At 37.2% G+C, this 18,260-nt stretch overlaps 1 protein-coding gene across 1 annotated transcript; it reads left to right on the top strand.

Annotated features, from left to right (window-relative positions):
- The first annotated feature begins 3,546 nt into the window (after positions 1–3,546).
- On the top strand, positions 3,547–15,164 carry LOC127502927 (gastrula zinc finger protein XlCGF57.1-like). Its single transcript, XM_051876396.1, has 4 exons — positions 3,547–6,444; positions 8,872–8,945; positions 9,397–9,601; positions 12,004–15,164. The coding sequence occupies exons 3-4, from the start codon at positions 9,517–9,519 to the stop codon at positions 13,629–13,631; spliced, it is 1,713 nt and encodes a 570-aa protein (XP_051732356.1). The 5' UTR covers positions 3,547–6,444; positions 8,872–8,945; positions 9,397–9,516; the 3' UTR covers positions 13,632–15,164.
- Positions 15,165–18,260: the final 3,096 nt, after the last annotated feature.

The raw sequence follows: 18,260 nt of genomic DNA, 5'->3' as shown, positions 1-18,260 counted from the left end.
GTTTGATTATGGAAACAACATTTTGAGAACCACTTCTTTAACAGATATTGTAGGACAGAGTTTCTCAACTCTGGTCCTCAAGGTCCACTTTCCTCCAGAGTTTAGCTCCAATCCTAATCAAACACACATGAACAAGCTAATCAAGGCCTTCAGGATAAGCAGGGTGCTTCTCAAATGGAAGGCTGCATGCCTAGTAAGGGTGCATATCTCAGGTGCCACATCATCAAGTGCCATCAAGGCCATCTCAATTTAGGGAATTCTTGGAGGACAGCCTTTCTTTTGCGTCCTTTTGTTCAGCTCATTTTGAAGGATGCATCAAATGCATCTTAATCACCCACAATCCTTTGCGCACATTCCAATTCACGAAAAAGAACTGATGGAAAACGAGTCGGCACTGAGCTTGTCTGAGTTCCTTATGAAATGCAAAACTAATGTTTTTGGAGATGAAGGCACACGTGTTATCTTTTGTTTTGGTGTAAATTAATCACTTAACAATAAACTGCCAATAATATAAGCCACTGGGTGACCACAGATAGTTGTCATTCATTGTTCTGCATTAATAGTGAGCCAGTTAATATAAAAAAAAAATTAATACAAAAGTATATTTGTGCCGTAACTGTGGGGGCAGGAACATGTGTGATGTAGCCATGCGCACTTACTAGACCATCTCATTCTAGTGTTTAATACTGAGGAGGACTCTAACCTACAAGCCTCCGAAGGACTGGACTAGGAAGGAAACAGCATCACTTTAAGATGCAGCCTTCCATTTGAGAAGTACCCGTAGAAAGTTTACAGACATGTTAGTTTGATCAAGGTTGGAGCTAAACTCTGCAGGAAAGTGGACCTTGACAACCCATTTAATGCATGCCTACTTCAATGAATACCTCTCCCAGTCTTTTTTGTAATCATTGTCCATCAAACTTACTGAGCTTTCTGGTTTATACAAATCACTTTTTTTCTTTTTTTGCCAAATTCCCAACATTATGGTAAAAAGGTGTTGTTATTGTGCATGTAATTCAGATATACTGTAGGTATCCAACGAGGTTAGTGAATGGAGTTTTGTTCGTTCTTTCCCCAAACCAGCCAGTAATCTTGACAAATGCAAGCATTAGATCAGACTCTGTGGTAGACCACATAAACGATTTAAAATTTTGAATGATTTCTGAAGTTTCCACAAAGAAAAGTAAGAAAAAAAGTAAGAAAAGTGACTTCCCACCCGTGAACTCGTACTAGATCGATGTACTCCCAGTTCCGCGCTCTGACGTCACATAGCCCGCAAAACAACAATGGCAGCCCCTACGGATGCGGTGTTTATGCAAGTACACGGTAACATAACGTAAAATAAAAGGTATAACTTCTCTTGCCTTATGCGCAGTTTTTCCTCCTCCGTTTCCCTTAAATAAGCAAGGAGTAAGCACCTTTGGCGATAGAAATGATTGTAAATGAGCATAAGCCCTGTACAGTCCGCCATGCTGGTTTGTTTACACTCAGGCAGTTTGGTGTCGACTTGCCTGGAACGCTACAAAGTCGTGAGTCATGGTTTGAAGTCGTGACTTACAGGCTCAAAAACCTGCCTGGAACACAGCATTATGTCTCATGTTCTGTCTGGTGAGTTTATGTTTGTGTTTAATTTATGTTCCAAGTCATGCTCTGCTATGTCTTTTGTTCATTTTGTGTTTGTTTCATTGATTTTATTTGATTAATATATACTGCACTTGGGTTCTTACTGCATCTTGCCTTTAGTGGACTTCTGTTACACCTTTGAACTCCTTTGACCTAAAATATGTACTAACCCCTGATATTTTAAGTAGGAACGTGCCTATCAGGGCTGCCAGATCTCAGTAACAAAACTAGCCCATCGGTCAATCAAAACAAGCCCAAAACTAGCTCAAATACCAAAACTCAAAATATTCCACTCCCATACCTAAAATACATATTTTACAGTAACTTTTACGCATTACACACAATACTACTACTACTGCTACTACTACTACTACTACTACATAGTAGTACCCAAAAACTGTATGTTTTCATAAATAAAATCATCTTACCTTAAGATTGACATCTGTTTAACAAAATCTTTTGGTGGTGGTGTAAAATATTTACAGTTTTAAAATTTTGTTCTGATGCTACTCTTCTACTTCTTGGTCCTTAGCATACATGTCTGGACAAGGCTCCCTACCAGTGCCCCTCCCTCACAAAATCTCCTTACTCTGTCTCACAGTGCAGTAGTGATTACAGCATTACAATGATGTAATGACAGTTTTTATGTCTATTCCTCTCTGAAAAGCATTTGTAACAGAGGCAAGCTAGTAAGAGCCGTGTGTGTAAACCTCAAGAGGCACGCTCGAGACTGCGGTCTTTAGTGTCCTTGTTAGTGTGCCCACCTCCCATGCCGGAGACACCGGTTCGCATCCCACTTGGAGCGGATCAAGTAGGACTGGTTACATTTGGTGCCGTGACCCGTATGGGAGTGAGGTTTGGGGGGGTGAGGGTAACGGAGGCAAACTAGTAAGTGCTGTACGTGTAAATCTGCATGTAAACCGCACTCCCCTGTCCTCAAGAGGCACGCTAGAGACTGTGGTCTTTAGCCTCCTAGTTAGCATTAACATTCCCCTGAAGTGAAGCAAAATAATGCTTCAGTGACACTCACAACTGTCCTGTTACTATAGCTAACATTACAGTAAAAGCATATCTTGGTTTGGTGAAACATGGTAAAACCAAAGGTACTCATGTATGGAGCAGAAACAACGCAACCTCGACATCCGTATTCAGGCCTTCCTGCTTAGGTCTTTCCAGCGCTGGAAAGCTTTTCTAATATTAATATGGATTAATCTTGCTCACTCTCTCTCCTCCCCCATCAAGAATGAACATGCCACCTACTGCTGATTGGCTACAAGTTTGTTGTGGTGTTCGGTCCGATCCACTTTCAACAGCCTTTCCTAGAAATTGCTAGGCGGAGCTAAAGAGTCACGAGTGCGCGCAGCTTTTGCATAGAGATTGTCTGCTAGCTGCGACATCATTATAAATACAAAGGGAACAAAAACGTTCGTGTTGTTTATATTTTATGCGCTTGCGTGCCGATTGCCAACAAAACACAGACATCTGATGCAGCTTTACTCACCACCCGCGATCTGCAAATCCAGCATCGAACTGGGACTTGTTTACAAAGTATTCGTCACCGAAATCCCGGGAACAAACAAACATACGTGCACAACTCCGTTGCTGCCCCAGAAAAACAAACTTCATCCACTGTTCCCTTGATGCTGGGTTCTTTGGGAAGCTGAAAAAGGTAATCTTTCCCTCACAACCAAAAACACTCCTTTGGTGACAGGAGCTGCGTCTCATTTCGGAGGCTGCGTCCTCCGGAGATCGCATTTGAAGGCTAAATACTTCATCAAGGATGTCATATTTAAGAAAAGTAACCATAATAAAATTGACTGATATTTATTGTGAGGTGTAAAATACTGTAATTTCTTTCTTATGTTGCAATCTAACGGTTATTAAATGAGACTGCCTCGATGATGTATGCAACCTTCAAAGGGTGCAGCCCCTGAATTGGGACACAGCCATGGTTGAAAAATCTCTCGGCTTCCATATCCCGAATGAATCACGTTGATGGGAGTGCTCTTGCTCTTGCTCTGGGTAATGTGTGTTCGCATTCTTATCAGGAAGAAGTGCCTATACAAGGAATTCCGCTCTCTTTTGACATCATACAGGCCATACTCGAAAAAAAAAAACTCTCCAAAACCTGGTCTGAAACCGGAAGTAGTGTATTTGGCACAGAAATACTCCGTCATACGTCCAACTCGTGTTTTGAAACTTTGGCCATGTTTAGCATGAGAATGCAACTCTTTAACAGTGTAAATAAGTCAGAATGCAAGAAATAGCATTACACCGCCCTTTAAGAAAAGTAACCGTTGATGATGTATGCAGCCTTTAAAGGGTGCAGCCCATGAATTGGGACACAGCCACTGTTAAAAATCTCTCGGCTTCCGTAACCCAAACGAAGCACGTTGATGGGTGTGCTCTTGCTCTGGGTGATGTGTTTGTATGCTTATCAGGGAGAAGTGCCCATACAAGGAATTCCACACTTTATTACGTGATAAAGGGCCATACTCGAAAAAAAAAAAACTCTCCGAAAGTTGGTCCGAAACTGGAAGTAGTGTATTTGGCACAGAAATACTCATACGTCCAACTCGTGTTTAGTCCCTTTAAAGTTGACATGAAATAAAAATCCACGTTATCTATTTTCTAATTGCATGTTATTGATTTTACTTTGAATGATTTGTCCATGCATATAGTGTCAGGATCCTGTCCTGACAGTCCTGTCTGTTTTCTCTCTGTTTTATGTTTCTTTGTTTGTCTTGTGCTTGAGCACATGACTCTGTCTTTGTTTTGCATTGGCTCTCATCCCATCTCCTTTTATATTGTGCTCCTTCCCTTCATGTCTTTGCTGGTCCTTTGTATGCTTTGTGTTGTGTTTCTGTTCACTTGCCTGTGTCTGCAGTTAATCATTGCTCTTGTTCTAGTCGTGAATTTGATCTTGTTTCTAGTTCTAGTAGTGTATCCTTGTTGCTAAATTGCTTTTTTCCCTAGTCTTGTTCTAGTTAGTTATTGCTCTTGCATCCCATAGAAATAGAAAGATGAAGCCTCTTAAAACTTTGAAGTTTTTCTCCCTTTGGTTCTGGAAAAGATTTAAAGCATCAGGAGTTTCGAAAACAGTGCCATCTTCTGGAAGGTCAAATTTATAGCAGCCATAAATCCGAGTGCACAGCATAAATAAAAGCCTGTATTTAATGCTACATGTGTTTAGTTTTCTGATCATATAATTCACATATTAAATTGTGGCAATAAATGTAATATTATAATAATAATAATAATAATAATAACAGTAATACCAAAAGAGTTGTTTGAGGCACTGAGCTGAGAAATTGCGCTGAATACTCGATACAAGCTTTGAAGATTCAGTGTCATATAACATCACTAGCATCCCAGTCTTTCTCTCTCTCTCTCTCTCTCTCTCTCTCTCTCTATTTATTTCTACTCAAGTATCTAGTTCATCTAGTTCCCTGTAAGTTTTTTTTTTTTTTTTTTTTTGAAAGTTCCAGTCATTTATTCTTAGTATTTTTTTTTGTTTACTCTCTTGTGCCCTGCCTTGTTATCTTGTTGTGTTTTGTCTTTTTCATTGTTAGTCTTGTGTTCGTTCCTGCTGTACCCTGAATCCTGAGTTTTCCTGGCCACTGACTCTCACTGCCTGGCAGAAAGACTGGTGTAGCTGTCTGATTCTCTGTCTTAGAGATCATCAAGCCTCTGCTTCCTTGTGTTCCTGCCTGGTTTTCCTCACCATCATCCCATCTGATGCTGCCTCTTCCTCCGCAGTCTTAAAGCCTGTTGTGACCCAGGACTGGTCTCAGTGGTCATCCTCCCTGCCTGTCATCATATCGTCTGCCCTACTCTACAGTTTGTACTGTTTCACGCCTCACTCTTGCCGTGCCCTGTCTACAGTCTTGACCCCCTCTAAGGATGGCTTGAACGTGCTTTTATTGCATGGGCAAAGAACATATGTGTTTATAATGCATATACACAATTCATTTGAATGATAACATTTGCCCTCTAATGCTGTTAAACTGAATATACGAAGCAAACTGTTTGCTGAAAGTATCCACAACTTAACAACACTGAAATAGGAGTGTGCAGTTCATCTGTCAAGTTGCATTCATTACTATAAGAATATCATTGCATTTTTTTTTTTTTTTTTTTTGAGATGATGGTCAAATTTGAATAAAATGAGTAGGGCAGTATTTTTTTTTTTATAATACTACAGTAATGGAATAAAAATTGCTTCTCATAATGCTAAAATGCAAATCTTAATTTTCTTAGAGGTTGGCTTCAAATAGAAATTTAGAGATTCAGCGCTTGAATCACATGACAGGCATTCAGAATGTTTTTCTTTTAAATATTTATTTATTTAGCCTATTTTTTTTTTTTTTTTTACAAAATTAAAGTGAAATGAACAACCCCAAATCTGGCAGGAATACCGAATTGTTATTGTTATATTATTTGTAATTTGTAAAAATGTTTAATTTTTATTTGTTTACTTGCATTTTTATCTCTAGCAAGCCCAGCTAATCAAAAGTCATTCAATTACATTAAAATGTACACATTTGCCTCTTCAAGAAATTAATCAACAATTTAATAATACAAAATGAATGAGAAAAAAAAGAAGTAGTTCAGGATATCGGTGTTTTTCCCCTACTGAGCTCATTGCATTGTAATTGCATTGTGTTAGCAATCATTTTGCATTTCGCCGAAATATATTTGACTTGAGTCACTGATAGTTTATTTCATACGGATGAGTACACGGACATTTATTTTGCCTCTCGAGGTCATGATGTGACGTGACGTCACAGGGCTGCGCCACGGCTGATCAGCTGCGAGAAGGTTTGTCTTTATTTCATCTGTATTGACAAACATAATGCATTCATATTCATAACCTGTTAGAAGTCGTATAAATGTACTCCAACAACATCATTACTAACTTAATACTGTCACTGATACCATTTAGCATTGTAATATGACACGAATGTACATTATTATTCAATATAATACAGCAGTTTTTTTTTTTTTTTTTTTTGCTTGGCAAATTGATGCATTTGATGCATTGTGTTTTTTACATGAAGGTTGATATGATGAATTGTTGCATATGTTATCACATTACGTTAAAATCTTTGGATTGGAAAAGACATGATTTCTGTAATATCACTGAGTGTTAAGCAACTTGTCAGCAAGTCCTGAACTTAAGTAAATTTTCTTTATAAATAATAATAGATATTTTTATTTCGGGTTGGTTTTTCCCATGAAACACAAACGGCGTTATCAAAAAGTCAATAACGTTACGTTACCGTTGTTTTCCATACATGAAAATTATCATCAGCAGGATTTTTCCCGGCCTCCTGTGCAAACTGTTGCAGAACTTTTCACTTGCTATAGCACAAGGATTGTCCTTTACAACAGCAGCAATTTATATATAAAAAAATAACTCCCAGGCTTGCTTGTAACAATGACAATCTATAAATTAGTTACTACCACGGTGGTCTATTTGGCCAGAATATTCTGCCGTTACTTGACCTTTACTACGTTTAACCTTGTCATACAAGCAGTCGTCATATCTAATGTTTTAACGTTTGTATCGTCATTTATTTAAAAATTTCCAATAAGTCAAAACAACAGTATAAGACATGACTGCTCAGATGACGTTATTCTCTCTTTTTTTTTTCTTTTGTTATGTATTTTTTTTTTTTTTTTTTTGGATCTGGTCTGATAAGATGCTTTTTACCCTGCGGTGCCTCGAGCAACCAAAACAATCTTCTTCCACAAGACACGCAGTTTCATTTTATTTTTTTTTAACCGCTAGAGGACCAAAAGTTACTGTACCTTTAAAATATTTTTGTTACTAAGACAGTTTAATGGGTTAGTTCACCCAAAAATTAAAATAATGTAATTTATTACTTACCCTCATGTCGTTCTAACACAAAAACAAAGTATTTTTGATGAAATCCAATGGCTCAGTGAGGCCTCTATTGCCAGCAATGCCACCGAACTTCTCAAGATCGAGAAAGGTACTCAAAACATATTTAAAACAGTTAATGTGAGTACAATGGTTCTACCATAATATTATAAAGCGACGAATACTTTTTGTGCACCAAAAAAACAAAATAACGACTTTTCAACAATATCTAGTGATGGCCGATTTCAAAACACTGCTTCAAATCTTTTGTTTCGAATCAGTGGTTCGGATCGCGTGTCAAACTGCCAAACTGCTGAAATCACGTGACTGTGGCGCTCCGAATCACTGATTCGAAACAAAAGATTCAAAGCAGTGTTTTGAAATCGGCCATCATGAACTGTTTTAAATATGTTTTGAGTACCTTTCTGGATCTTGAGAAGTTTGGTGGCATTGCTGGCAATAGAGGCCTCATTGAGCCGTCGGATTTAATCAAAAATATCTTAATTTGTGTTCTGAAGATGAACGAAGGTCTTACGGGTGTAGAATGATATAAGGGTGAGTAATAAATGACATTATTTTCATTTTTGGGTGAACTAACCCTTTAATTATTTAGCTGTTTCCATATGCTTCTTACAAACATAGGGAAACCAGTGTTGGAGACATACTCAGTGGAGCAGTTGCCTGATCTGGAACAATTCTATGCTTTTCCACTGCAATTTTCCCCCCCAAACCAGTTAAGCGCAAACTTCTCCCCACAGCCGTTTATAATGATTTGGTTTATAATGATTTTATAATGTTGGTTGAAAATAGGCACCTTACAATGCATACAAATCAAATTTTTTTTTTTTTTTTTAAAACAAACCAGAACAGTCATCTGAATAGGCATCTCTCAATTATTTCAGTTGCTAGTATTTCACCCTACAGTGGAAATTAAATGTAAGATTGGCAATCGACTTTAAGCGTGATCGGCCGATCACATGATTAAGATGAATATTGACCAACATTGATTCATGGCTGATCGATCAGTGTATCTCTGATTACAGTTTCATTTCATTGTAAACCTATATAATGTTGCAGTATCTTAGTTAAGACATATTGCAACATTATATTGCCATTTTTTTTAATGAAAGATAAAAAAGGATAAACAATGCAGATTTAGTTTCACAGCCTTCTTTGATCATATTTAACAAGGGTGCCAATAATTCTGACCACGACTAAGTCAGTTCTACTCGAATTTGGCATTTTGGACACTGCATACAGAGTTGCACACTCTATTGCTTTGTTTAAAGAGTATACTACTTTCTCCTCTCTTACTTTATCAAATAAGTATAACAAAATATCTTTGTGTGTATTTGCATCAGTTTCCACCATGGTATTGACGAGTTCCACTGTGATATCTGAAGATATGGAGTATTGCAAGAAATCAAGTAAAGATGTGAGTATTTTCTACTTATTCATGTATCTCTGTCTAATAGACTGGTTAAAGTGTGTGTGAGGATATGTTTGCTGTTTGAGGGCTTTAATAATAAGATATAATAATAATACAGAATTTTTTGTTTTATGTTTTTAATGTCCAGTGCCGATATCACATAATTTAATTTAAAGACAGTAAATAAATAAAAAAAAGCACAACATTATATTTGATGACCTTAATATGTGGCCTTGTTAGGAGATAATCAACGATATTCGCTTTACCTGTGACTGGTCATAATGTTTAGGCTCATCAGTGTATAACTAAAACCTGTAAAAATATTAACTCTTGTGATGCAAGAGGCTTTGAAAGATGAATTTGGCCACCGAAAATTTTTGAGACCTTTTCCTTATCAGAGTGCACAATGTTTAAATAAGAATGTATAAATTGATTTTTTTTTTTCTTCCCCCCACAGAAATTCACTGATAAAGGCTTGGAAATATTCCATCATTCTACAAGTGAAAAGCATGTAAAGAAGCAGAAGGAATTACCTCATATGTAACCATAGGAATCTACATGACAAGCTGTTGTAAACATGGAGTTTATTAAAATGGAAATTGGGGACATGAGTGATCAAGAACCATCCAGAGTGGAATATGAAGATATTGAGGAACAAAGAGGTTGGTCCATTCTTGATTCTTCTTTAAAGTTGTCATATCATGGAGAATCCATTTGTCCTTCATCTTTTGAGGTGAAACTTAATTGTACACTATGCAATCTTATGGTGAATCTTTTTTTTTTTTTAATCAATCATGGATTTAAAATGATTATTATTATTATTATTTAATTCATTAATTGAATAGTCCACATCTTTTCCAGTCCTCCCCTTCAAATTACTACATATATATTAGTGGCTCTCAACCAGGGGGTCGGAGGCCGACTATAAGGGGGCCTCAAGATATCTTAAAATGATTTAAAATAAGACAAAATATACATTAAAATAAGCACTATACCAGTAATAAATTGGGGGGCCTTCAAACATTGTCTTTGACAACAGGGTGCCTCGAAGTCAGAAAGGTTGGATTAGCTGCTATAGGTAGTATCTTAATGATAAGCCCTTCTGTGGTCTTCCCAACATTATGAAAAATACCATTTGTATTTGAAAGATAGAATTTGAAGGAAACTAGAATATTTCCACATTTTATTTTTAATCAATGATGCACTAATGTCAAAAAAAAGTGTAGATTCAGTTTTACAGAAAAAAAAAAAAGAAAAAAAAAATCAAAACATCCTAAAATATATCTCAACTTTTTGCATAAATTAGCGGTGTTTTGCTAATGTTTAATGCTCTTTTTAGGGGAAGGTCTTTGATAGCGATGCCATGCAAAGTGATAGAACATAATTTATGAATCATAACCCACCAAATTGGTTAGTGTGTTGATATGCGTTATCCGCAACGGTGGATTTTCACCCGCATGTGGCAGGGGTCAATTGCAAACCCAGGATGCTATCTTCCACTGACCAGTATTTTTATTGTACTTTTGTGCATACGCAAAATATGCTTTTTGTACATACACACACTTTTATGATAAGATCTATGCAAAGTTTTATAATGAACAAACAAATTGAATCTTGGTCACATTTTAATGTTTTGTAACTTTTTAATCTAACTGCAGTCTGCAACCAAACTCTGGAGGACCATGATAGTTCACCTAAAAATGAAAATTGTCCTATGATTTACTCACCCTCAAGCCATCCTAGGTATACGACTATCTTCTTTCAGTTGAACACAATCAGAGTTATATTAAATAATTTTCTCACTCTTTCCAGGTTCATAATGGTAGTGAAGGGGGCATGAGCTTTTGAAGCCCAAAAAAAGTGTGTCCATCCATCATAAAAGTAATCCATATGGCTCCAGGGGGTTAATAAAGGCCTTCTGAAGTGAAGCAATTGGTTTTTGTAAGAAAAATATCCATATTTAAAACTTTCTAAACTATAATAACTAGCTTCCAGCAGACGGCCGTATGGCATCAATTTACGGCGATGCGTTATGTATTGGCGAATACAAAGGATAGAGCAAAACAAAACACCAGTCACAAATTAGAAGTCTAAAATAAGAATTTTTAAAGAGAAATGTCGGAGAATTTCGGTATAAGAGAAGAGGAGCTTGAGTTTGTTGCCTAGCCCTATTTGTTTGGACCGCGAGAGGCGTCTAAGCTTATGCTACTCCAACATCGCGTCAGAAGTTACTCTTTCGCCCGTAAATCGATGCGTAAGTCCATCTGCTGAAGCAAGTTATTATATTTATTAACCCCCTGGAGCTGTATAGATGACTTTTTTGGGCTTCAAAATCTGACGCTCCCTTCACTACCATTATAAAGCGTGGAATAGCCAGGATGTGTTTTAATATAACTCCAATTGTGTTCTTCTGAAAGAAGATGGTCATATACACCTAGGGTCACCGTGATTTTGCCAAGTAAGACGTGTTCCTGGATCAACATATTTTGTTGATCCTAAAACAACATTCCAGTGTGAAAATTTAGTCTTAACCCTATTCCTACCCCTAAACCTAATCCTACCCATAACTTATCCCTAAAATCAGAGGGGAAAGATAGGTGAATAACATTGATGTAGAAGTACCTAACCCTGGTTGCAAGCCTAAACTGGACATAAATGGTAAACTTGTCCCTCAAATCTGATTGGTTGATTGGAATGTTGTTCCAGGATCAACAAAGATGTTGATCCAGGAACATGATCTTACTTGGCAAAATCACGGTGACCATACACCTAGGATGGCTTGAGGGTGAGTAAATCATGGGATAATTTTCATTTTTGGGTGAACTTTTTCTTTAAGTTTAGTTCTTACCCTGCTCTCACACACCTGACCTGTCATTTCTGGATCTTGATGACCTTGAGTAGATTTTTGAACTGAAGGCTGAAGAGTCCTGACTTTAAAAAAAATTACATAAAATTAGAAATTTGACCATTTCTGTCTGCAATTCTGCAATTAAAGTGTTTCACCTTTATTTCACAGCTGTCCCTTTTTAACTGAATTTTTAACAGTTTAATATGTTCATTTTAGACCTGATGGGAGTGAAAGAGGAAAGTCAAGATCAGAATGAAGTGGAGGAGAATCATCACTATAAAAAAACCCATAATTTTATAACTGGAGAAAATTCTAGTTGCTCAGAGGTTGTCAAAAGTTCCTCACAAAAAAGAATAGAAGCCACAAAGCCTTTCACCTGCCATCAGTGTGGAAGAATGTTCACAAACAAAGGAAACCTTGAGAATCATTTAAGAATACACACCGGTGAGAAGCCTTTCGCATGCATTCAGTGTGGCAAAAGTTTCACGCGTAAAGGAAATCTTAAGGATCACATTCGAGTTCACTCTGGAGAGAAGCCATTCACATGCCCTCAATGTGGAAAGAGTTTCACACGTGAAAGATACTGTAAGGATCACATGAGAGTTCACACCGGAGAGAGTCGTTTTGCATGTCCCCAGTGTGGAAAGAGTTTCACATGTAAGGACCATCTTAAAGACCACATACGGATTCACACTGGAGAGAAGCCTTATGCATGCCATCAGTGTGAAAAGAGGTTTTCACGTATAGGAAATCTTAAGGATCACATGAAAATTCACGCTGGAGAGAAACCATTCATATGCCCTCAATGTGGTAAAAGTTTCGCACGTAAAGGAAATCTGAAAGATCACATACGAGTTCACTCTGGAGAGAAGCCTTTCACATGCCCTCAGTGTGGAAAGAGTTTCACACGTGAAGGATACTGTAAGGATCACATGAGAGTTCACACTGGAGAGAGTCGTTTTGCATGCCCTCTCTGTGGAAAGGGTTTCACATGTAAAGACAATCTAAAAGACCACATGAGAATTCACACAGGAGAGAAGCCTTATACATGCCCTCAGTGTGGAAAAAGATTCTCACGTAAAGGAACCCTTAAGTATCACACAAGAATTCATACTGGAGGAATGCCTTTCGCTTGCCCTCAGGGTGGAAAGACTTTTACACATGAAGGATGCTTTAGGGATCACATTAAAGTCAACTCTGGAAAGAAGCCTTTTGCATGTCTTCAGTGTGGAAAGAGTTTCACACATAAAGGATACTTTAAAGATCACATGAGAATTCACACTGGCGGGAGCCCTTTCACATGCTCTCAGTGTGGAAAGAGTTTCACACAGAAAGGACACCTTAATGCTCACATACGGATTCACACTGGAGAGAAGCCCTTCACATGCCATCAGTGTGGGAAGAGTTTTACCCGGGCAACATATCTCGAAAATCATCTGCGTTCTCACTCTGGAGAAAGGCTGTTTAACTGTGATCAGTGCAGTCAAAAATTTATTTTGCCAAGACAATTGAAGACCCACCTTAAAATTCATACAAACGAGAGGCCCTACTTGTGTTCTTTTTGTGGCAAGACTTTTTTATGGCTTAGTAATTTTACACATCATCAGAAAATTCATACTGGTGTGAAAGCTCATTTGTGCACTGTGTGTGGTAAAGCTTTTACTAGAGCTGGCAGCTTGAAAATACACAAAAGAATCCATACTGGAGAAAAACCATACACATGTTCACATTGTGGAAAGGGTTTTACTGAGACTGGAAAGCTAAAACAACATGAGAAAGTGCATTCTGGAGATGCCCCTCATCTCCATGTGGGAAGAGTTTTGCACAGTTACATGCTCTGCTGACTTGTATTAAAAAAAAAAAAAAAAAAAAAAGCATTGCTCCAAGTTGCCACTGTAATCTTTGGTTTGTTTCAATTCCACAGGTCACTTCATAGATTTTCACTTCTTAGTGAAAAAAGTTTCAGTGTATTTGATGTTGAAGTAGTATTTCAGAAAATTGCTGTTTCTGTGAAATGCTACATTTTTTTTTTAATACAGTAGTTAAAATATGACATTTTGATTTTGCATGGTAGATAAAAGAATAGAAGAGTGTTGTGTTGTAAGAAGCTTAAAGGGTTAGCTCATCCAAAAATTAAAATTCTGTCATTTATTACTCCCCTCAGGTCGTTTCACACCCGTAACACCTTCTTTCATCTTCGTAACACAAATTAAGATATTTTTGATGAAATCCGATGGCTCAGTGAGGCCTCCATTGCCAGCAAGATAATTAACACTTTCAGATGTCCAAAAAGGTACTAAAAACATATTTAAAACAGTTCATGTGACTACAGTGGTTATGACGAGAATACTTTTTGTGCACCAAAAAAATAAAATAAATAAATAATGACTTTTCACCAGTATCTAGTAATGGCCGATTTCAAAACACTGCTTCGAAGCTTTACAGATCTTTTGTTTTGAATCAGTGGTTCGGAGTGCCAAAGTCACGTGATTTCAGTAAACAAGGCTTCGTTACGTCATAAGTGTTTCGCAGTTTCAATAGTTCATGTGACTTTAGCAGTTTGATATGCAATCCGAACCACTGATTCGAAACAAAAGATTCGTAAAGCTTCGAAGCAGTGTTTTGAAATCGGCCATCACTAGATATTGTTGAGAAGTCTTTTTTTTTTTTTTTTTTTGGCGCACAAAAAGTATTCTCGTCGCTTTATAATATTACGTTTGAACCACTGTACTCACATGAACAGTGTTAAATATGTTTTTAGTACCTTTCTGGGCATCTGAAAGTGTCAATTATCTTGCTGGCAGTGCAGGCCTCACTAAGCCATCAGATTTGATCAAAAATATCTTAATTTGTGTTCTGAAGATGAACAAAGGTCTTACGGGTGTGGAACGACATGAGGGTGAGTAATTAATGACAGAAATTTCTTTCTTGGGTGAACTAACCCTTTTAACCAGTCAATAACTCTTAGTGTGGATATGAAAATAAGGTATTTTAAAATAAGGCATTTTTAGTGCATTTCTTTATATCTATGGAGTATTTTGTTCACAAACCAGTAACCTTAATTGAGCTCCTATTAGTTTATGGGTGCATATATATTTTGCAACCAAGGCCAGTAATGTGCATTTACAGTGATCTAATTTGTATGTCATAAAATTAATAAAAAAAAAAAAAAAAAAAAAAAAAAATTAATGAACTTGAAATGTTAACATCTACTTCATTAAGGATCACTAAAAACTTGTGGGTGCATCAAAATCAATAATTTTCTGCTCTTTGCTTCTTAAAAATTATTGATGCCAATAACTTGAACCGGTCAATTAACTGAAAATTGGGTATTTGTTGTGATGTGCATTTAAATTAAAATTAAATTTAATAAAAAAGCCCAGTATCCATCCCAGAGCTTGCACACAAAGTTTCATCAACAGTCATTGTGGCCGACCTTGATTTTCCTTTTATTGCAGCTGCAGAGCCTGCTGCAGCAATTACAGTTTCAGAAGCAGGAATGCTCTCAACCTGCTGCAGCCCACATTGTCTTTTGTGTAAGCCCAATTCTGTGTGTTTGTCTTGACTGTTTAGCATTCTCAATGTCCTTGACCTTCCCAGTTTGTGGCCTGACCACCCCATGTCGTGACCAAGCGGCAACCTCCCCGTTTCTCTTTAAGCCAATACGGAAGTGACTTAAACTGCAATTCATCAACTGGCCGCTAGGGACAGGCTCCAAAAGAGAGCAAAAATCTCATTGAGCCCCATGTTAAAATGGCCAACTTTACAGCAGAAAAAAACGTGTTTATAGGCTGGTACAAATTGTGGTTTTAGTCTATATAGCTAATTTTGCCCTTCATGACAACTGTGAGGGTGGTGATGTTTTTGTATTTTTTTATATTAAGCCTTGAAGTTCCGCATAATTAAGGGCGCGGCCTCTTGAGTGACAGGTGGATTGCTGCTGCTGTCACCACTAGCCGTTTGTCTGCTGCAGTCACATCACCTCAGCTCCACCCACGTCCCGCCTCTTTGCCCATTTTTTGTTATTTGGGAGTGACGTGCGGTGACGTGCTGCCAAGATGGCAACGGCTGGCTTTAGGTTTCAAAAATGCTCTTCAGAAACCTACGGGTAACTTCACGGACACTACGTCCATATATTTTTTTTTTACAGACTATGGTCATGCCACAAACCCTAGATCAGGGCTTTTCAACTCCTGGCCTGGAGAGCTGATGTCCTGCAGACTTTAGTTCCACCCCTAATTAAACACCTGAGTCTAATTTGCAAGTTATGCTGGATGCGTGCCATTGGAAATTTTCTACTTCCTACTTCTGAGGTCATGATTACAAAATTGTCGTGTTCAAGTTCTTTGTTGTCGGAAAGAGGGATCATGGAAGACACCTGGGGCCCTTTTCAGAAAGGAGGTTAAGTGAAAACTCGGAGTATGTTAACCCTGAAATGAGGGAAAATAATCTTAATGCAAAGGGAAAACAAGTTTATTCGGAGTGTCTACCACTAAGTGCAAATTCACACTAGCTCCGCCCACCAATGTCACACATGGATAAAAATGACGTGTGATTTAATGGCTTCAGTGGTGTAAGCAGTAGCATGTAAGGTGTGTAAAACTGGCTAGTGATGCGATTGACCTGGGTTTGAATCAGCCTTTTGCCGAGCTCGCTCTTCTCCCTTTTCCAATCACATATCAGAAAGGCATTTATTTTCAATAAAAATTAAGAAAATGTTCTAAAAGTGGAAGTAAAGTGCCTAACGAGTGATTATTTATTAATAATGAGTATTTATAATTTTAATGTACAACAGTACTGAGGTGCAAATAGTATGTATCTGCCAGTATAAAGTATAAATAGCATCTAATTACTATTTACACTTATTGCAAAGAACTGCTACTTTTACATGGTAAACAGAATATATCACTATTTATTTTTTTTAGCATCTACAGATTTGCACTTACTGAAAATAGCATCTATCGCTAAGAAAATATGCTATTTACACTTAGTGTCATTTTTTCTAACCCCATTGGCAGATAACTTGCAAAATAAAAAAAAATGGACTTTTTTTTTTATTTATTTAATTTTTTTTTTGCATGTGGGATACTATTAAAATGAATATTAGTTTAATAACTTACCGTTCTGCCAGTTGTCACATCTGATATTATAACAATGATAAGAATTAAACTTCTATTGACTCTGAAGTATGCGGACGTAATTTTGTTGGGTGCTGTTGCTATGGTGAATCATAATATCGGAGCTCAGTTGATCATGGCTTTTCATAATCGTGGTGCACGCGCTTAACTCAGAGTCAACCTACTCAGAGTTGATTGAACTAGCTCAATTTATCTGTTCTGAAACCGAAAACTCCCATCTCAGAGTAAGTCAACTCAGAGTTCAAGTTTTAACTCAGAGTTGGTTGAACCTCCTTATTGAAACAGGCCCCAGGTTATTGTAGCCTGTTTATGAAAGCCAAAATGTATTGAATTTTTTAAAAAATGTAGCATCCCATTAATTGACAACCATATAAATATTCACCGCACTATCTAGATAATCAGCTTGCATACTATTCTAGAATTTCGGTCAAATACATACCATTTTTGCTGTGTATAAAACACAATGCTTCAAATGGTTATTCATATATGTAAATATAATATGTAAATATGCACTAGACAAAGCGATGTAGCTGTTGTAGAAAAAAACTAAAAAATACCAGTCACAGCAGCAATCTTTCTCTCCTCTGCTATCTTTATAGTTTATGGGCCGCCCAACTCTGAAATGATCAAAATGATCTGAGAATTTCCCGGTAGTAAAAAAAACTTCAGAAGGTGTTCATGTCCAAATTCTAGGAAACTATTTATGATAATTCAGATAGCACATGAAGGCAGCATTATTCTGAACACAGTGATTAGCCTGTTTGGTGTGTTTGTTTAGGGTTAGAGCTAAACTCAGCAGGACACTGGCCCTCCAGGACTGCCCTAGATACTGGGACTCTATACTGGCTAAGGCACCTTTGTTAGGCTTGTTAGTTAGACCTGCAGTCTTTATTCTAGTTAACGTCTCTTTGAGGCATCCAAGGTCCAACAAAAAGTAAAAAAAGCATCATAAATGCTGTAGCTTTTCATTAAAACATGCTATCAAACTTAATACAGTGACAATCAATATAATAACTCTTTCAGACTCTGCATTTATTCCAGTGGACAACATTTTCTGCAGCTTTCTTCATAGTTTTTGTTATTTTATGCTACCCAAATTGCAAAAGATTATTCGATTGGAATGATTGATTTTTTTAATATTGAAATTGTGGCCTGTGACACAGGTAGACAAATTGGGTATCATTAAGCCTAAGAAAATCTCAGTTTTACATTTTTCTTATAGACATCTGAATAGCCCCTCAATAAACTGTATATTAATGTCAAAGATTAATCTTTCATCTAAATGTTGACTGTCAGAGGTTTGGAATGACATGATGGTTAGTAAATGACGACAGA

This window comes from Ctenopharyngodon idella, chromosome 2, assembly GCF_019924925.1.
Source record: "Ctenopharyngodon idella isolate HZGC_01 chromosome 2, HZGC01, whole genome shotgun sequence".
NCBI classification, from domain to species: domain Eukaryota; kingdom Metazoa; phylum Chordata; class Actinopteri; order Cypriniformes; family Xenocyprididae; genus Ctenopharyngodon; species Ctenopharyngodon idella.
This window is presented reverse-complemented; position numbering and strand designations above follow the sequence as displayed.